The following is a 22,273-nucleotide window of genomic DNA, read 5'->3' as shown; positions in this document are numbered from 1 at the left end:
AGAAGCCCTTAAGAAGCTCGATCACCCTTTAAGATTTAAGGAGCATCCAACATATATGAAAAAGCAACTAAAATAAAGAAATTATATGAAAAGAAACTCGAAACACTCAACATGCCAGAGAACACCTATGGGACGAGAAGCAGAATTAAAATTTCAGTCCAAAAACCTTCCACCAAAACGTTTATTTAGCCTGAAACATTACCTTTGTTTCTCTCTCCACTGTTGCTGCCTGACACATATTTCCAGTATTTTCTATTTTATATCAGATTTCAGGCTTAGACGCAAAACATAGATGTATGGGAGCAACCAGCAGAAATTGTCCTGCAACTATCCTGCAAGTAGTTAAGGATTTTTTTTTAAACAGCATTGGTGGGGGTGTTGGCAGTACTAGAACTCAATGCTGCTAAGTGCACATTCAACTGTGGTCGGTTAAAGCAGTGAACTAGCCAGAGAAACAAGCTCCACAACGAGAGTGCTGGGATCAAATTAAAGTTTCATGCTGATTGCAATCATAATTTAACTGTTCTTTATGCTGCTAACCAGGGGTGCACAGTGGCACAACTGATAGAGCTGCTGCCTCACAGTGGCCGAGGCCCAAGTTCAATCCTGACCTCTTGTGCTTTTTGTGTGGAGTTTGCATGTTCTCCATGTGACCATGTGGGTTTTCTCCTGCTACTCTGATTTACTCACAGACCAAGAAGGCCTGCGGGTTTACAGCCTTTATAAATTTCCCCAAGAGTGTAGGAAGTGGATGCAAAACTGGGATAACATGGAACTAGTGTGAACGGGCGATCAATGATCAGCGTGGACTCAGTGGGCTCAAAGGCCTGTTTCCATTCCTTCATCTTTCAATCAATTCAATCAAACTCCAGCTACATGCATGCTATACCTACATTAGAATTGGCATGATTTAAAAGGCTTCTGCTGGGCCAAGGAAATGGCTACTTTAGTGCTTCATTTTGTCTTCTATCAGTTTAAGTTATTGGAAGCTTTAAGGCATTGATTCAAGGTGGCAGTGACGATGGACATAGGGATACAATGGTGCTGGTAAGTGGATTGGGGTCTTACAACGCGTGCATACACAAATGCTCTGAATGTTACGAGTTCTGCTGTGGGAGAAGCCCCTGGGCCATGAAGAGTGAATGCGGGTGGATGTGCCTGGATCGGGGCATCGGTGGAGTGGGCCACTGGAGGCCGAGTGTGCAGATTTCGACACGGCCCACAGTGGCATGGAGTGGTGGAGCTGTGGTGGAGGGCACCAACAACTTTGCTTGGCCAGGTGATCACGCCCGGATAATGGACCTTTATGGCCAAGTTAACAACTCTACATTTATGACAACTTTAGACGAATCATGAAACATGGTGCCAATACATGGCGACTCTTGTATACTATCTTAGTGTACTATGCCTATACACTTCTACTTAACTACGATTGTGCTTATGTATAGTAATATTTTTACTGAACTGTATGCAAAAAAAGCATTTTACTGTAGCTCGATATATGTGACAATAAAGTATCATCAAACCATTGATGGAACCACGGATAAAAGACATGTTTATAGGTTATTTAATGTATAGTCCAATAGTTTAAGCAGGAATGCTTTTGACCATGACCACATCCATTTCAATTCTGTCAAATGTGTTTCTGTCCCAAATTTCAGTTCCCAAAGAAGCCAGAGCTAACAGTGACGAGATGATCAGAACAAGAAGGCAGTCCTTAAATTGAATACATCCTCTTTGCGACATTGATGGCCTATGGGTGTTTTTTTTATTTTGCTGATGGTACCATATAACAAGATGGAGCAAATATTTTTATTTTCAATTGGTGTCAATAGACTTAGATTCAGGATGATTCCATAGAGGGTGAGCAATTGGTTCTATTGACGTGGCCACTGAAATGCTGGAAAGGAAAATCCACCTTTCAGCTAGAGCTTGATGGGCAATCATAGAAACATAGAAACAGAGACAATAGGTGCAGGAGTAGGCCCTTTTGAACCTTCGAGCCAGCACCGCCATTCAACATGATCATGGCTGATCATCCCAAAATCAGTACCCCATTCCAGCTTTCTCCCCATATCCCTTGATTCCATTAGCCCTCAGAGCTATATCTAACTCTCTTTTGAATACATCCAGTGAGTTGGCCTCCACTGACTTCTGTGGCAGATAATTCCACTAATCCCATAAATAAAAGGTGAAATGGAATTTCAGAACCTTTGCTTCAATTCTTTTCAATGATATTAGAGAGATGCTTTACAAACATTGTCACAGCTCTTAAGGGGGGGAGGGGAACAGTTTGTTCAACCATGCTGTGACTCAGTTACAAACTTGTATATCGGATAGAAACGTGCCAATCCGTATTGATCCAATGTCACTGTACACTCTTACCAATATTTTCATGTAATTAGATAAAGGGAGAAAATGCACTTGTATGTTTCATTTTAGCCTTAGATTCTAAGCACCAAAATCAGTGTTGCGTCTGAAGAGATGTGCAAGGTGTCAATTTGATCATGTTCTCAGCTGTCTTGGCAGTGGAGTTTGTGTCAATTACATCAAAATGAAGGAAAGCAGCAAAATCCATCAGTTTCAATGTAAGCAAATCATTTTCTCAGAAATATATGCACTTCCGTTAAAGACAGACTATCTGCTCATTATTACCACATTGCCAGTAGTAGCTTAGCTGTTTGTGGAAATTAGTTGCCATGTTTCCTACATTTCAGCAGTGACTATACTTTAAAGTACCGTAAAAGACTTTGTGACACCCTGGCATCATGAAAGACGCTATATAAATGCAATTCTTTCTTTCTAGATTCTTTTATATATTATTGTTGCTGTGAAGACCAGATAGCCTTTATCTTGCTTGTTGTTACCTTAAGAAAGGTTTAACGCAAATACACTCAGACACAGTTGGTTATACCATCAAAAATGCTTCTGAAATGACAGCTCAAAGACAAATCAGATTTTGCCTGATCTTTATCTCCTTTTGAAACCTTGGAGAAGGAGACTAAACCACACTCGATAAACTGAAATATGATTCTTTGGAAGACAAAACTGTGACAATCACACAGCTTGGTTTCAATCACAAAGAGACACAAAAGATTGTTGTATTTGCACCAAATCAATCACTCACTGCTGCTAAAGAATAGGCCAGAACTGTTCTGAGGATTAAATTGCAGCATTTAATTCAAAGAGGGTGCATTTATTGTGCTACAACTTACAGTGTTAATGCAAGTTGATGATGGTATCCTTTGTGCTGCTCAAATTACAGAAGCTGAATTTTGTCATGTCATGTCATGTTGTAATGATCATATAATGGGCTGGGCCTCTATCATTCTGAAGATTGGATATCATTGATAAAGTTATGATGATTAGCTTGATAACTCTGCTGTGAAATGCCTAAATTCCAAGCTTCAGGTTCAGCATGATTTCCCTGGGTACTGGATATCAATAAAGTGACCTGTTAGTTATGTATAATAATGCAGAGATTTGTTAATTAGTTCAAGTGTGAACCAAGAATTCAGTGGGAATTGGCATGATTGCACAGTTGTAATTGTAGTAACCACACGACAGTGATCCGTTTGGTTGAATTTCATAATGTTTTTATTTCTGCATAATCAAAGACCATTATAACAATAAAAAAATGATTAATTCTATATGACTGTGCAAGAATGATATTACTTCAGCTTAGTTTATCGTCATATACACCAGGGTGCAATGAAATTCCTTGTTCACATGAAGCTCATAGAACAAACAGTATATGTGCGGTAATGTTAAATATAACAATAAATACAACAACTAGTGTTATCAGAAAAGTGCAAAAAAAATTAAAGTACAATAATGAATTAACTGAATGAGGTAGAGTAAAGAGTAAGAGTGTATGGGATGAGCTCAGAGACAGATTCATGGAATCATACAGCCCGGAAACAGGCCCTTCAGCCCAACTTGTCCATGCCGACAAAGATGCCCCATCTGCACTAGTCCCACCTGCCTGTGTTTAGCCCATATCTACCTAGGTCTTTCCTATCCAAATGTTTCTGTTAAGAGCTTATTCAGTATTATAGTTGGAAGCTGAATTGAAATCAATGAACATCATCCTGACATAGGTGTTCTGATTGTCAAGGAGTCAGAGCTGAATATAATGCAAGGAAGATGGCGTCCTATATGCACCTATTTTTTCTGAACACACATTCAAAACAGGTCTGATTTATTCAGTAGACTGGAGCAGATATGGGGCTTTACCAGTTTTTCAAAGCATTTGATTAGGATTGATATTAGAACGATTGGGGTAGTCATTGAGACAGGTTACTTTGCTTTTCCAGGGCACAGGAACAATGTAAGTTTTCTTGAAGCAGTTTAGGCACAGCAGACTGTTGAAGCGAGAGAAGGAAGATGTCAGAGAAGGCTTTGGCCAGTTGATTGGGACCCTTTTTCGGAACCTGTCCAGGGACTCCAAATGGGCCAGTCACATCCGAAGAAATTACCCTTGTGTAAGCATTAACTGGCATTAACCAAAATTTTGAGGAGCCCATAAAGGACTTGTGTCGGCAATGCCCTTTGCAATACCTTCCCTGCCTCGATCTTCCTTTCACACTGAAGATAGACACAATGTGCTGGAGTAACTCAGCGGGTCATGCCAACCCTATTAGTCTTGCAGCTGTCTGCAATCTCCTGGCACATTTGATCCACTGATTCCCATTGACTCCTTTTGGGCTTACAGTATAATGCCATCAATGAGCTTGTCCCCTTTTTATCTCTCAGCACCACCCATCTAGCATAACTGATCAATCCTTCAGTAATGTCATCTCAGACTATGCCATGATGGTCTCCTGGACTCAATAAACCAACTTCCTCTCTTCTTTTACCATGACCTTGTCTGTAGCACTTGTACCCTCTGTAGGAAGGAACTGCAGATGCTGGTTTAAACCGGAGATAGACACAATATGCTGGAGTAATTCACCGGGCACAGCATCTCTGGAGAGAAGGAATGGGTGACGTTTGGAGTCGAGACCCTTCTTTACACTGGTCTCATGAAGAAGGGTCTCGACCCGAAATGGCACCCATTCCATCTCTAGAGATACTGCCTGTTCCGCTGAGTTACTCCAGCATATTGTGTCTAGTACGTACACCCTGCCGTTCTTGACTCTCATTAGCCAGATTTATGAAGAACAAACCTTAGATAATTATAGATGGCAACTATACCCTCAGTGAGATAACTCTAGCATCCTCTGTGGTTTCTGTTGCACTGATCTTTCCTTACAATGTTGTCACATGTTTGTATATAACCCCGGTATTGATAATTCTATTTCAACGGAGGCTATTATTACGTGTACTTTCATGATATCCTTGACTTATCAAGGATCAGTTGGCAAGAGATACCAAAAGACATGGTCAAAGTGGTGCACCTTGAGAAAGCTTTGAGGAAAGCACACAGAAGTGATTATGTGGAGGATTTCAGGGAGACTGGACATGCAACAGAGAAAAACACAGGAGCAAGAAAGCTTTCAGCGGATGAAGGAGTGAGACAATGAAGCACAAGAAAAAGAGCAGTCATTCAGTGCTGGAGTAACTCAGCTGGTCAGGTAGCATCCATGGAGAACATGAATAGGTGATGCTTTGATGGCAGTGGAGTCCCAACACAAAACACCACCTTGTCATGTTCTCCAGCGATGTTATCTGACCCGCTGAGTTACTCCAGCACTTTGTATCTTCTTTTTTGTAAACCAGAGTCTGCAGTTTCTTGTTTCTACAAGGAAAGGAGCAGCCTTGGCATGGAGGACATAGTAGAAACTGAGCCAAAGATATTGACCAGGAAGGGGAACTTAATTTTTTTTGTGGAATTTCAGTGTTTTCCTAAAGACTGCCATTAAAAATGTAATAACCGCTGTCTCACGAACATCTTCCCAATTTGCAGTTCTCTATCTGAATAGTGTCCACATTTTGATAATGTGACAAGGAAATAAATGTTTCCAAATAAAAACATTAAAATCCCTTTGCCTAATTCTTTAACAGAGATGCATGCATGCATGTTAAAAATCCCGAGGATTATCTGCAGAAATACACAAAAAAAAACAAGTTTTCAAAGGAAACTGGAGCTGCACTAAACTGGACCTGGCTTATCTTATCTACGCTAAGTTTGTCAAACAAACGGATGTCTGAATATTAACTGGATTGTGAAAATGGACTGAGAATTACTTGCGTGATTGAAGTGTACAGACCCTCTGACTATTAAACATTAATTTGCATTTAGTGTTTCAGTGGAAATTTTTCTCTGTGTCTCTACACTGACCATTCAACTTCCAGTAAACTGGTTGTTTAGCATAAAGTGAAGGTTGCTACTGTTAGCAAACAACAACCAAGTCAGGTCTAACTGTTATATATGTCGGTATGGCCAGGGGTTTAGCTTTGGTTTTGATTTGTGTGATCTGGCATACAGTTGTACCATTAACAGTAAGTAACGTGAATAAATATATTTTTCATTATCTCTGCTGATTAAAGTAGTGTAAAGTCAAATTTTAAATATTTGTGTGTTTCTTGAATGTTCTGCAATTTTACATCAATATTATATGATGGTGTTCATAATAGTTGTCTTTATACGATAAATGGATTATGAATCCATTGTTGGTTGAGGTTTTCCTGTTTGATTTCTATAAATTATAGACTGTCATTGCTTTCTGTTGAACTTTTTTGAATGAAGAAAATCTAATACTATTTCCTCTTGTCCAGAGGCCCACAGATTGGTACAACGATGGTGAGTAGCAATTTATTGTTCACTTTTTTTTCTATCAATGAAAGGATTAAAATTGTTTTAAAGGAAGTTATAAGTGAGGAAATGACATTTACACAGGGAGTCAGAGAACTAATCATAGTTCAGCAGAATCCATACTCTAATTAAGCGGAGTGCATATTATAAAATTGCAGGGAAAAAAATGGTCTACAGCCGAAGTATTCAAGTAGAAGTATTTGCATATTATAATGAGAAAGATAATAAGGTCCAATTGATTACACTTAGTCAAAGGAATTCATTAATGCTGCATGCCGTTCTGATGTTATTTATTCAGATTTGTTATTTTAATTACTTCTATTTTTGTGGAGTGCCCTTCCATTTTTTTCCTTCTGCCAAGTAGATGTACTTTGCAAGTTAAGGAAAATACTAAATCTTTGAAAGAGTGAGTGGTAGAAGACAGTGACCAAGAGACAGCAATGGACGCTTTCTGAAGGCATAGCATTGAAGTTATAAGGGGAAAAAACACATGGGATCCACGTGACAATTAGGTGCTTCGAATTTGCCTATTGTTTAGAGATACAGCACGGAAACAGGCCCTTCAGCCCACCGAGTCCGCACCAACCAGTAATCCCCGTACACTAATACTACCCTACACACACTAGGGGCAGTTTTAAATATTATACCAAGCCAATTAACCTACAAACCTGTACGACTTTGGATTGTGGGAGAAAACTGAAGATCTCAGAGAAAAACCACACAAGTCATGGGGAGAACATACAGACAGCATCCGTAGTCAGGATTGAACCTGGGTCGCCGGCGCTGTAAGGCAGTAGCACTGCAGCTGCGCCACCGTGCCACACCATTTATTGTGTTTTAAAAGAGAGTTTTATTGGGCAGATTCTTGCTTTATTTGTTTCATTTACTGAAGGTGTTTTCAACCAATGTAGTGATGGAGTGATGGAGTGGTGGAGTGATGCAGTGATGGAGTGATCGATTTCTACTGCCCGATCAATACATGTGAATGCACTGAAAACTGATAGCTAAAACCTCAACTTGATAACTGGGAGGGTTTTGGAAGATTATTCGTCTTCTGTAGATCAGAGTTAGGGTGAATAATTGGTGGCACAGTGGCGCAGCTGGTAGAGCTGAAGTGTCACAGCGACAGAGACCCGGGTTTGATCCTGACCTCGGGTGCTGTCTGTGTGGAGAGTGCACATTTTCCCTGTGACCATGTAGGTTTTCTCCTGGTGTTCTGGTTTTTCCTATTGGTCTTTTCTCCCACAGCACAAAGATGTATGGGTTTGTAGATTAATTGGTCTTTATAAATTGCCCCTAATGTGTCGGGAGTGGATGAGAAAGTGGGGTGACATCGAACTAGTGTGAGTGGGTAATTGATGCTTAGCATGGACCCTGTCGGCCGAAGGGCCTGCTTCCATGCTGTATCTCTAAAACGTAATAGAAATGGAACTACAATGGGGGTTTCTATCTCATGAGATCTGACACTGAGAAAAAAAAACTCAGAAAATTGTTGATTTAGTTTCATTTAGTGATTTAGTGAGAATTTATTCTGAGTTGGTGAAATTGTAAGTGCACTACAAGGAACAAGTAAATGTGTGATTATGTTATACCAGGAAAGAGAAGATTAATCACCAAATCAATTTCAACCTTAGCCTTCCCTAGGCTGGGCCTGTCATTTCCCATATACTGAAATCTACTGATATTCTATTATGTTAAAATAAAAGAGAAAGGAATGTCAGTCAATTGTGGTGACTGGAATTATTTAGTTTGAGTTTAGTTTAGTTTGGTGATACAGCGTGGAAACAAGTCCATCGGCCCACCGAGTCCGCGTCGACCAGCGATCCCCGTATACTAACATTATAATACACACCGGGGACATTTTACAACTTTGACCAAAGCCAATTAACCTACAAACCTGTACGGCTTTGGAGTGTAGGAGGGAACCGGAGCACCCGAAGAAAACCCTCTGGTCAAACAGTGAATGGGGACAGTTAAAGGGTAAGAATGTAAACCATGGAACACAGAGGTTGGTAGGTATATGGAATGAGCTGCCAGAGGAGGTGCTTGAGGCAAATATTACAACAACGTTTAAAAGACATTTGGACAGGTACATGGATAGGAAAGGTTTAGAGGTATATGGGGAAATGTGCACAGGTGGGACTAGTGTAGATAGAGCACCTTGGTTCGTATGGGCAAATTGGGTTGAAGGACCTTTTTCATGCTCTATTACTCTAATTCAACTCACCACAATGTCGATGTTGGACCAGGAGTGCAGATTTGCAATAACATAAAGGTAGCCTGGAAAGTAAGCTCCACAGACATAGGGAAGCTACAGAGGAATTTAGGTAGTTTAAATGAGTGGGCAAAGCTCTGTCAAATTAAGTATGGTAAGGGAACATCAGAAAATGTCAATTTTGGAAGGAAGAATAAAGAAAAGCATATTATCTAAATGTCGAGATTTTTCTAAGATGCAGAAGGAATTGAGTATCCTAGTAGTACCTGCTTTGCAAAAGGCAAGTTTTGAAAAAAGTTAAGAATATGAACAGAAAGTTAATGTTGATTGTTGGCAAATTAATGCAAAAGTAGGGATAGTATGCTTCAGGTATATGGGATGTTGGTGAGTCCACATCTGGAGTAGCACATCGAATTTTGGTATCTTAATTCTAGGATGGATGTATATGCATTGGGTGCAGTCCAGCGAAAATTTGCAAGACTTATACCAGGTGTAGATTGTTTGTCTCATGGGCAAGGGTTGAACACGCTAGGTTTATGCTTTACAGAAGATAGAGACTTGATCAAAATGTATAAGAACCTGAAGGGTAGATGTGGAGAGGATGATATGAGAAAAAAACAAGAGGTCGCTGTTTAAAATGAGAACGCTGAGCCCCCTGCGTCCACAGTAGCAGCAGGCCTGGTTCACTGCCACAAAGAAAAACCCAGCAGTGGCGGCCTGCAGGGGCAAGCCTAAATGCCACCGAGCTCGGTCCCAAAGACTGGAATCCCCTCCCCCTCACCTCTATCTTTCAGTCTAGAGATTGGCAACAGGAGGCTCCCCGGGACACAAAGATTGTCAGGCGAGGAGAGGGGTGCTGGTCGAGGGTGACGGAGCAGGCCCTGCAGTAGCCTGGGGCTCACCTGGATCGGGAGCCACTCCAGTACATCAAATGCATGGACCAGACTTTGGATTTTTTGTAAATGCTGCAAAAATATGCCGACGCGTGCATGTGTGATCGATGCAAAAAGTATTTCACTGTGCTGTGCACATGTGACAATCAAGCACCATTGAACCATTGCACTATTGAATAAGACAGAGATGAGATGATATTTTTTCGCTCAGAGCATAGTGAACTTTTGGAAAATTCTTCCTAAATGACCAGTGGAAGCAGAAACATTGAATGGTTTTACACCTTGAGATGCTGGATCAGTCATGAAGTTTTGAATGGTGGAGCTTGGTCGATGGGCTGAATGATTATTCCTGCTCATAATTTGCATGTTCACATGAATGTTCGTAATTGCCCCATGCCCCAAAAACAAATCACTAGGCGTGCATTGGCAATGGGAGTAAACAGAATTGCAGGATTGAAGAGATATCAGCAACTAAAAGGCCACATTTAGATGCTTAGGAGGACACAAACTGCTGGAATAACTCAGTGGGTTGGGCAGCATCTCTAGGGAAAAGGAATCGGTGATGTTTTGGGTCGGAGCCCTTCTTCAGATTGAAAGATAGAGGTGGATAAGGGGTGGGGTTCTGGAGAACAAATCAAGCCTTTTCCCACCTGTTGCCCCCACAGAGTAGCTTCTGCCTCTTGAAGATCATATGGAATGGAGTCAGATTGGAGCACTGTGACAGTCCAGTCTATCTCGGTGTGTCTTGATCGATCTCTGACCTACCAAGCACATATCACCAAGCTTAAAGGAAAAGTCAGTTCCAGAAATGCTCTTCGTAGCAAGCTGAGTACCTCAAGCTGAGGAGCAAATTCTAAAACCATTCGATCAACAGCTCTGGCTCTCTCTTCTCCACTGCCGAGTCTGCCTGCGCAGTATGGGAGCACTCAGCTCATGCAAGGAAGATTGATCCTGTGCTAAACACAAGCTGTCGCTGCATCAGTGGATGCATGAAACCTACCAAGACTGACAACATCTACCTCCTCTCTGGCATTGCACCTCCTGGAATCAGAAGAGCTGTAGCCAGTCAAAAAGAACGTCTCAGACAATCAGAGGATGAAAGACACCCCCATCATGACCACCCTTTGCTACCTCAGCGTTTGAAATCACACAGATGTTTCCTCTCTTCTGTCCATCCCCTGGACTGCAGTGCATTGTCCAGAAGGCTCAAACTTTGGGAAGAGAGACTAGAGAAATCTCTGGAAGACATTCACATGGCAATCGATCCCTCTGAGAAACTCCCATCAGGTTCCGACCAACCGTGGATAACCTGGCGCAGTCTCAACAGACTGCGGACAGACATGGGGAGGAGCAAATCGAACATGCTGAAGTGGGGATATACTGAAGACGCGGCAGACTGCAAGTGCGGACGGGGCCTCCAGACTATGGAACATCTCCATGACACATGCACTGTAAAGGATCTTGCAGAGGCCAACGACGTGGCACTAAAATTTGCTCGCTATTGGCAAACAGTTGTGTGATGACACGAATAAATAAATAAAACCTGTTGCCCCCCATCCCCTCCCCCTCACCTTTATCTTTCAGTCTTGAGAAGGGTTCCGACCTGAAACATCGCCTATTACTTTTGTGCAGAGGTGCTGCCTGACCCACTGTGTTACTCCAGCAGTTTGTGTTTATCTTCCAGTATAAACCAGCACCTGCAGTTCCTTTCTCCACACTGAGATGCTTTGGGGTCTGCTATCATCATTCCATTAAACAGAAAACAACTCCAGGATTTTTACATATGCAGTCTCTGTCAGTGATTCCGCTGACTTCCATAGACTACACTATCTACTTTTGTCCAACGGGAAATCATGAAACATGGTGCCCTGCATATCTTCAATGGTTTCAGCAGTGTCTGGGTATTCCACAGTACAGTACAGAGGCTCTACCTCCAGAGCTTTCAGACAGGCTGCACAATCTGTCACTCCATGAACCCTGGACGTGTTCTAGGTGCACCTTATCTTCCATTGGAATGGATTTACTTTGGTGGTTTGAATCATCTTAAGAAGTATCTGATGAAGAGACCCGACCTGAAACGTCACCTATCCATGTTTTCCAGAGGTGCTGCCTGACCCACTGAGATACCCCAGCAGTTTGTGTCATTCTCTGACTGTCTTAGTATGTCAGGCAACTGAATGTATAACAAATGTAAGCCAAACTTACTGAACATAGAAAATAGGTGCAGGAGTAGGCCATTCGGCCCTTCGAGCCTGCACCGCCATTCAATATGATCATGGCTGATCATCCAGCTCAGTAGCCTGTACCTGCCTTCTCTCCATACCCCCCTGATCCCTTTAGCCACAAGGGCCACATCTAACTCCCTCTTAAATATAGCCAATGAACTGGCCTCAACTACCTTCTGTGGCAGAGAATTCCACAGACTCACCACTCTCTGTGAACAGTGAAAGGCCTGGATAGAGTGGATGTGGAGAGGATGTTTCCACTAGTGGGAGAGTCTAGGACCAAACGGCACGGCCTCAGAACAAAAGGACACACCTTTAGAAAGGAGATGAGGAGGATTGTTTTAGTCAGTGGGTATTTTTAAGGCAGAGATTAGTAAAGGTGTCAAAGGTTCTGGGGAGAAGGCAGGCAAATACGGTTGAGAGGGAAAAATTGATCACCCATGATTGAATGGCGGAGTTGACTTGATGAGCCAAATGGCCTGATTCTGCTCCTACGACATATGAACTGCTTAGCAAACTACCTGCCTCTTACTAACTAAATTTATGTGTATGTAATCTGTCACATGAAAGTTTTAAAATCTTATGGATAACCTAGTCCCTCAAATGATGTGCTGTGTGTCCACTATATTGTCTGATTACCCCTTTGCCAGAAAACTATCCATTTCAATCTTTAATACATGCAATTAGTGAGCATCCATGGCTCTCTGAGATAAAACATTTTCAAAGATATACTATCCTCTGAATAAATACATTTCTCACTGGTATAAAAGGATTGACTTATTATTCTGTACCTTGGACATTTAAGGGTTTTTTCAATCTGCTTATAAATGATATAAATAGCATCTGGATTTAAAGATGATGGGATTTCCATGTGCCATTCAGCTCAGTTGCATGCAGAACTGTGTAAAAGAACAGAGGAAGGAATAGATCTCTTCCACATAGAAAGAAAATTCCAACAAGCTACAATGAGCTTTTGGAAATTTTGTATCCCCAAATGTAATCTTCTTTTCATGAACCAGTATCACATACAAAATAAATGAACATTGTTAGTTTTTAAAAACTCAACAAAATTGTAGAATGTATGAACTTAGAGAAATCAGCTAAAGTAACTGCACACAATATTACAGAAATATAATCACGAGCAGGTAAGTGATGGATGTGGTATGAATGATGTCTCTTGTTGCAGATGAGAGAATAATTTACCTAAAGGCAGGGACGTGTTGTCAAATGCAAAAGTCTTGAGCTTGCTGGCACATTTAGAAGATGGATGCCAGTCTTCCTAGGATACACCAGCATTTATGTTGATGAGTCGTCTCTTAACTTGTGCGTCAGGTTCAAGTCAAACTCACTGAACTTGACCAATCTTGTAAGATCATTCAATTTCCTCCCCTGAATCCGTTTTTTTATGAGTAGTACATATGGCACCAAGCTCCACTGTTATGATGACCTCAGTCCTAATGCATCTACTTTTACCTGTGTCTTCCAATTGGTTCAGTAGTGTGCTGGGCTGAATTATATAGGTCTAAGCCTCTGCCCACAATAACAGCTTGCAGTGCCATCACACCTGCTCTCATCTTCTCCGGATGAGGATAGACTCTCTGCTAACTTGGAGTCTTGCTATGTCCCAGACTCCAATATTGTGGCAAAACTGAGAGAAGGTCCCAAGAGCACATTCTGAAAAGCCACGCACCCAGGAAACTCCCAAAAGCCCTGACAGTTGGCAAAGCCTCTTCACTCTAGGCCGATCCCTGCAGCAACTTTGACCCAGTGCCACCACCAGGTTAATAGGCCTGAAAGGCCAATTAAGAACTTTGAACTTAAAAATGACAAGATGACTGGAAGCTTGGTGACTCTTGTCTAATTGTAATCTACTATTCTCACACTGTTGTACCTGGGTATGATTATGCTTATGAAATATATTATAAAATATTATTAAATCATATGCAAAAAATTGAATTTCACTGTACCTAAGTACATGTGATACTAAAAATTTGAAATGAGAATACTTTAAAAATCATCTGCAAATGTACATTATCAAATCATTAACTAAATTGCTAAAATTTAGAAGAAAGCTCTAAAATTCCCATTGAATTCAATCTGTCTCGGCAAAGGAGAGACAATACACCAGTGTATCACAGCACCAGATTTAATCCTGACCTCTGCTGCAGTCTGAGTGTTCACACAATCTCCCTACATATCATATAACCATATAACCATATATCCTCCATTGTTTAAATGAATGTGGTATCCAATTGTGTGCACGTCAACTAAAGACAATTAACTTCTACTCAACAAACAGAGGAGGATGAAGAATCTGAAGATCTAGATGGCGTCGATGAACCACAATACCTGACTTCAAACTGGACGTTCGAGGATTCTGAAGAAGGTTTTTACAGTTTTTGAAAAATCCTTTTTTTTTGTGATCATAGAATGTAACATCTGATTGACCGTTGTTAACTTTGCCATATGCAAATGTCACATTTAATTACCTCAGCCTTTGCATAATTTACAAAGTTAAACATTTTCACACAAAGCAAATACTCCTTTGATGTCGTTCTTTCTTTTCAAAGCTTTACATAACCTTTGACTAGGGCATAAACAAGGTCTCTCCCACATGTGTATGCACCCCCAAGAAAATAATGATCTAAGTTATGTTGTGAATAATGTCTAAAGGGTAAACAAATGGTATGAGTTCCATGGCATAATTTGTGTCTTTTTTTCAACACCACAGTGGCCCAAAAAGGTTGAGTTTTAGTTCTTATCTCGCAAGGCTCCCTCGTATAACTCTTATGATTATATTGATTTGCGAGATATTGATCATTCTTCCTGGGCAGCTTCAGTAAGTTTTTCATGACTTATAAATGTTGGTAGCAGGCCTAAAAATTATTATATGATTGGAAAAGGTCTCTCTGGTTCTATGGAGACCAATACAACAATTCCTTAATGGGGCCACTGGGGACCAACAACATTATTGTGTTTTCTTGTGAATTTATTTTAATGTCAATCTGAAAGGAGAATGAAGATTGCACCTGGCACACAGAGCAATGGAGAATTGCCACCCCATCTCGTCCCCAGCTATCCATCTCACTCTTCCTCCTGTCTCCTGAAACCTATGCCATAGAAGTTACCAGCACAACAGCCACTCCAAGATAATCCACAGGAAACCAGCAAAATGTACTGAGATCCAAGGTCCACCATTTCTCATCGGTTCTGCCACTCCATCACTTACTTCAGTCTGAAATCAATCCCAGACAAACATCTCCCCAGCACATCACTCTTACCAATGACGTTTGGAATCTATCTCCAGAGCCTATTGGTCTCAGATCATTCACAGGGACAAGACAGTGCAGCCCTTCGACTTGTTCTGCATGGTTTAACTCCAGCACAATACTGGACGGAGTTTTGAAAATGCTCAGTGTCTCAATCAGACTTCAAAGACTTTCATAATTTGGAGCAGTGTAAACTAATGGGGCACTGTCAATGCTCTCAGGGCACCTCAGCTCCGCTAAAGACTGATAACTGTACACCCCTATTCTATTTTCAGCAACACATTGCCTGCAGTAAAACATACTGTAGCCAATTCCTTCCTGCAGCTATTCAGCTGAGAGAGACAGCAGTTTACAAGCTCTGTCGCTGAATTATCCGTACTCAATATGTCCATTTGAGAATGGACCTTTAAGTAAGATGACAGATATATCGGTTTTCCTTTCTCTACTAGATAATCTTAATAGTACCCCAGAGTGTGTATTCATTGCAGTCTAAGTCTTTGCCATGTATTTTGAAACATTATGCATCTGTTATCCTTGGAGTCATTTTGTTATTTCTTCGTGGATTGTGGCCTGCATTTATTATCCACTACTAATCAACCGAAAACTGAGGCAGTTCAGAGTTAACCACGTCGATGAGTTAGACTCACAAGGACACAGACCAGATGAGCAGTTCAGGCAACATCTGTGGCAAGAGATACAGAGTCTCAATCATAAACTCTGTTTCTCTTCCCACCATTGTTATCCGACCTCCTGAGTGCTTCCAGCACATTCTATGTCTATTTTGAATTTTCAGCATCTGCTGGGTTTTTGTTTTTCATTTTTCCAGGACCGGCAAGTAAACAATCATTCCTTGAAGAATATCAGTGAACCAGAAGGGCTTTTACAACAATTCTAAAGTTATAACATCGCCATTGCTGATAGCAGTCCTTATTTTCAAAATTATTCCAGATTTTTAATGTTATTACTTGAATTTAAATTACCTATCTGTCAGGGTGAGAACGAAACTTTTGTACAAAATGCAGAATGCTAATCCAATAATTCAATATTAAGTTTCTATTATCACCTGTATCGTGGTAGAGTGAAAAGCTTAATGAAATATTATGTTACCATATCTTAACCTTAATAGACTTGTCAGTGGTTTGTACCAATTATAAACGGATGAAAATAATAAAGTAATTTTGTTATTTACATTTTTCCAGATCCTTGTTTAGCAAATCCTTGTGAAAATGAGGGGACCTGTGAACCAATTGGCACAAATTTCCGGTGTCACTGTCACCCCCTTTATATCGGAAAGTTGTGTCAAATAGGTAATGGTTTTATGAAGCACTTCTTTTCTTTGGCCAATTTTTCTTTTTTGGTATATTTAACTTGTAATACTTAATAAACTTATATTTGGGCGGCACAGTGGTGCAGCGGTAGAGATGCTGCTTTACAACGACAGAGACCCGGGTTTGGTGCTGTCTGTACAGAGTTTACACATTCTCCCTGTGGCCTAGGGGGATTTCTGTGGGAGCCCACGGACTCGGTGGGCCGAAGGGCCTATTTCCACGTTGCATCTATATCTGTATCTCTAAACTAAAATAAACTAATATTACCATGCACTCCAGGAAAACACAAAGAACAAAAAGTTCCCCAAAGGGAATCTAATGGGACATGGGGTATATTCTCAAAAGAATGCAGAAAAGAATGATGCATGTTAGGGTCTAATAAAATGTAAAGGAGATGCAAGCTAACTGATTCCTTATTTTAATGATTTCTTCATTGTTTTGAATGACATGTTTCAAATTTAGCGGCTGTAGTCATTGAAGTGCTTTATTTCAATAGTATTTAGTTTAGTTTGGAGACACAGCATGGAAGCAGGCCCTTCGGCCCACCAACTCCACGCCGACCAATGATCACCCGCGCACCAGTTCCACCCCACACACCAGGGACAATTTACAGAAGCCAATTAACCTACAGACCTGCATGTCTATGGAATGTGGGAGGAGATTGGAGCACCTGGGAAAAACTCACATGGTTATGGGAGAACGTATAGACTCTGTACAGCCACTACCCGTAGTCAGGATCGAGCGTGGGTCTCTGGCACTGTAAGGCGGCAACTCTACCGCTGCGTCACTGTGCCGCCCCTAATTAAGGAGTCTCAACACAATGAAAAGCCAATTTAAGAGACAGTGAATAAATGTTGCACATTTTGCCTGCAATTTACACAATGCAGAAATGTCAAAGAAAATTTTAATGGATTCCTCCTTCACAATTGCAAAGGTTACAGAGGTAAGAAACAGATATGATAACATTTTAAAGGAGAGTGTAATACCAGTGACTCGATGGGTGGGAAGAGTCCGAGAACACATCCTCGGAGGAGGAAGAAAACACAAAATGTTGGAGTAACTCAGCCGGTCAGGTAGCATCCCTGGGCAACATTGATAGACGATGTTTCCCTTCTTCCGACTGATGGGGAAAGAAAGCTGGAAGAGTGGTAGGAATGGGACAAATCAGGGCAAGTGATAGGTGGATACAGGTGACAGGGATTGGCTAGCAGATGGGTTGGCAACGTACAGAGATAAAAAGGAGGCAAAAGGTGAGATCAGAAGAGAAGAGGCATGAATTGTTTTTTTGTAATGGGTGATAGCAGATCCTCTGATGGAAGCAGCATGTCCAGAGTTTCCCATGCTCGGGCACCATCGTGATGCCAGAAGAAAGGATGTAGGGGATGAGGATGGGGGAAGAAGGGAAAAGGAGCAAGATAGTGGGAGCAATTTGTGCATCCGGGAGGGGCAGAGGGAGAAGACAGTATTGGAATGCAAAAGGGAGTTAAAATGATTAGCAACTGGGAGATCCAGCAGGCCTCGACAGTAAGTATTCAGTGAAGCAGTCACCTACTTTACACTTGGTCTCACCGATATAAAGTGGCCATGTCAGGAGCATCAAATGAAGTAGATAAGGTTAGACTCAGCAACCATTCTCCAAACACGCATTCAGTCTACCAAGGCCTGCTAGATCTCCTAGTTTCTAAGCATTTTACTTCCCCTCTCCATACCCATACGGACTGTTCTGTCATGGCCATCCTCCATTGCCAAAGTGAGGCTACATGCAAACTGGAGCAACAGCACCTCATATTCTGCTTGGGTAGCTTACAATCCAACAGTACAAACATTCAATTCTTAAATTCTAGGTAACTAACCAAGAAACTCAGACGCCTCTTATTTCCTCTCACACTATCCCTCTCTCTTTTCCCGTTCCCCCCATCACCTTTCACCGACATCCTTTCCTCTGGCCTCACAAGTCACATCATGCCACATCATTCAAGAGAGAGCTGGATAGAGCTCTTAAGGATAGCGGAGTCAGGGGGTATGGGGAGAGGGCAGGAACGGGGTACTGATTGAGAATGATCAGCCATGATCGCATTGAATGGCGGTGCTGGCTCGAAGGGCCGAATGGCCTCCTCCTGCACCTATTGTCTATTGTCTATTGTCTATTGTCTATTGTCTATTGTCTATTGTCTATTGTCTATTGTCTATTGTCTATTGTCTATTGTCTATGCCTCTTCTCTCCTTATCGCATAATATTTTTCTCCCCTTTTCATCTTTAGTTTTTGTCCACCCATCTGCTAATCAACATTTCTCAACTGTATCCACCTATCACATACCTTGTTTTGTCCCACCCCCACCGCTCTTCCAGCTTTCTCCTCCTTACTACAATCAGTCTGAAGAAAGGTTTCACCCCAAATGTTGTCAAACCATGTTCTCCAGAGATGCTGCCTGTCCCACTGAGTTCCTTGAGCACTTTGCGTTTTCTGATCAAGATTCCAGCATCTGCTGTTCCTCACGTGCAGTTGGAGAAGGCAGGGCAGGATAATAAACCTATGTTGCCCTGGGATCCATAAATAGAGGCAAGGCATACAAAATACTGTAATTTATGGTAAATATTTATAAAACATATGAAGACCCAACTTGGTTATTTTCTTAATTTCTTGGCATCTTATTTTTACGAATGACATGAATACCTTGGAAAGGGTATAAAAATATTTACATGAAGTTGCACCATGTAGTGTTTATAGTGGTACAAAGGGGATTGATTGGGCCATTGGGTCTATAATGACTCCTGGGGAATAATCCCTTTAGTCCTATTCTCTATCCTTATTTGCCTATTCGTTTTAACTCATACATGCTCGGCAATACCCCTTTGATTCTTTTTTTGCCATGTACAGTATCCTATCAACCTACCAGCGACCTCCTTACCAGCCAGAAAGGGGAAAGGGATTTGTTGAGACAGTGGTTGGTAGGTGATAGGTGAAAATATAAGGAAAAAGAAAACGTAGGCAGATGGTGCAAAGGTTTGGGAAGGTGAGCTGAGGAAGATGAAACCCAGGTAGGTATGTATATGGGTAATGGATGGTACATGGGGTAGCACAGTGGCACAGTGGTAGAGTTGCTGCCTTACAGCGCAAGAGACCCGGGTTCAATCCTGACCCCGGGTGCTGTGTGTGACCGCGTCGATTTTCTCTGAGTGTTCAGGTTTCCTCCAACATTCCAAAGATGCGCAGATTTGTAGGTTAATTGGCTTCTGTAAATTTTCCCTAATGTGTAGGATGGAACTAGCGTACAGGTGATTAATGGTCAGTGTGCAGTGGGCCGAAAAGCCTGTTTTCATGCTGTATCTTTAAACTAAACTGACAGACGGAACCAGGGTGTAGTGTTTATGTAACGAGGGAAATGGGGAAAAGGGATGGAAAAGGTGGGGAGAGAGAGAGAGAGAGAGAGAGAGAGAGAGAGAGGGAGGGGGAGAGGGAGAGGGAGAGAGAGAGAGAGAGAGAGAGAGAAAGAGAGAGAGAGAGAGAGAGGGAGGGAGGGAGGGAGAGAGAGAGAGAGAGAGAGAGAGAGAGAGAGAGAGAGAGAGAGAGAGAGAGAGAGAGAGAGAGAGAGAGAGAGAGAGAGAGAGAGAGAGAGAGAGAGAGAGAGAGAGAGAGAGAGAGAGAGAGAGAGAGAGAGAGAGAGAGAGAGAGAGAGAGAGAGAGAAAGAGACACACCCTGGGTGAAATGATCGGTCACCTGAAATTTAAAAATTCACTGTTCATAGCCGAAGAAAGGCTACCTCTCTTGAGGTGCTGTTTTTCTAGTGCATTTGGCATGGCAGTGGCAGTGGAGAAGGACACAGATAGATGGATTAGTATGGGAATGGAAAAGGGAGTTAAAATGGCCAGCTCACCCCCACTAGTTAATGACCATGCACTACTGAAAACATCACATGTTTACTCAATCTAAATCCATTCTGATATTAAACACCTCTGCCAAATCTGCGTTTACCCTTCTCTACTCTTAGAAACAAGGTCATTGAGGACGTTTCACCTCAGAATTGAATATCACCATCCTCCTTGACTCTTACATGCAGGGACTTTCTCATTCGCCAGAAGAAACCACATCATTCAGATATGTTGTATTTTGGGCAACGGGAACTTATCAGCACAACAAACGACACAGTAATGATGTAAAGTAAAGTAAGATTGGCCTCAATACCTTTTAAGTAAATCTCATTTGCAGAAAGTAACCACTTGAAGTTGCGATAGTCCACGATTCTGTTAGTGGATCGTGAACTTTAATAAAAAGCAAGGAGTCCCCCTATTTTTCAAGTCATCGGACAACATGGCCCCTGCTGCAACTGAAACAAAATTTAAACAAATGGCATTGATTTTCTTGTATGTGACATCAGTGAATGTGACAGCGTTTCTTGACTCTTCTTTTTGCCATTTGAAATAAGGACGTGGTCTCCAGTACTTCAAACTTTGCCTCATGTGACCAAAAACAAATTTGTGAAACTATGTTCAAGGTTATTGTATTTATTTAGTTTTCTAACCCTGGCCTTTGGTAACTCATTCCCAGCTGTTGCACTTTAAGTGCTGCAGGCAGTCAATCCACCCTCCCTACTTATCCTGAATCAGCTCTCCCTTATGCCTTGTACAAAAATCACTGTGAAATTTTAGAGTGGGTATTAGATGCAGTTTTGTCAGAACCACTCATCCTTCCCAGCACACATAATGTTTCAATCAGTTCACTTGATCTGAGTCTATACTTGATTTGAGTATATATGTACACATCAAAAGTTGGAAGATGGAACTGACAAGAGGTGTAATCATTTTTCTCTTTTTTCAACCGATGTCTGCAGTAAGTATCTGCGGTTCAGTGCAAATCACCACCTTCATTCCCCACACCCCATTATCCCCAAAATACTTGAAGCCTTACCTCAGAAAAAAAGGTCTTGCAACAACAGTAAATACCTGTTCATTTTCCGTCTGAGTTACCCTTGCAGACGTGGTATATGCGATGCTGAATAGTGATCTGTTTATATTCTATATTCTCGATCCTTAATGTCATTCCGTTCTAAATTCTCATGATCTAGAAATAGTTTATTTTCACTGTGGATTTTATACTAACCTAATTGGCAAAAAGGGCAAAATGTCCATTCCACCCACCTAGGCATTTAAATTTGTGCTCTACTAAATTTGATTTAACATTGTTTATCCTGATCCTTTTCATATTTCAACCTGTCAATCACCACAGTATTACACAGTAGATCAATGGCAGAATGTTCTTAAGATGACAATAGGTTATGTACTCCACATTTTTGATTCTCTTTGTAGATAGCATGATCTGTATAACAGAAAATTCTGTTTGAAGGAAAATAACATGCTTGCCTGAATTATATTTTTGGAAATGTTTCTGTAGTTTGAAATAATCAGAAATATTAAGAAATAACCTGAACAATATTTATTAAATCACAACATAACAAAAGTAACTCAAACCTTCAGATTTGACAGGTACTGATTAGACCTAATGCAACGGAATACACCTTTAACCTAGAGCAGGGCAGTTGGACCTTGAATGAATGACAGATAAAATCTATTTTACCTCATTTATATA

General features: G+C 41.3%; 1 protein-coding gene across 1 annotated transcript in view; it reads left to right on the top strand.

Annotated features, from left to right (window-relative positions):
* The window catches only part of LOC144600833 (uncharacterized), a 91,038-nt gene that overhangs the window by 37,171 nt on the left and 31,594 nt on the right, over positions 1 to 22,273 (top strand). The window contains exons 15-18 of the mRNA XM_078412723.1: positions 6,340 to 6,444; positions 6,721 to 6,745; positions 14,390 to 14,476; positions 16,559 to 16,666. Of these exons, the coding sequence (XP_078268849.1) occupies positions 6,340 to 6,444; positions 6,721 to 6,745; positions 14,390 to 14,476; positions 16,559 to 16,666 (325 nt within the window). The remainder of the gene's footprint in view (positions 1 to 6,339; positions 6,445 to 6,720; positions 6,746 to 14,389; positions 14,477 to 16,558; positions 16,667 to 22,273) is intronic.

This window comes from Rhinoraja longicauda, chromosome 16 (genome assembly GCF_053455715.1).
Source record: "Rhinoraja longicauda isolate Sanriku21f chromosome 16, sRhiLon1.1, whole genome shotgun sequence".
In the NCBI taxonomy this organism is placed as follows: Eukaryota; Metazoa; Chordata; class Chondrichthyes; order Rajiformes; family Arhynchobatidae; genus Rhinoraja; species Rhinoraja longicauda.
Note: the sequence above shows the minus strand (reverse complement) of the source record. Positions and strands in the feature narration are given on the sequence as shown.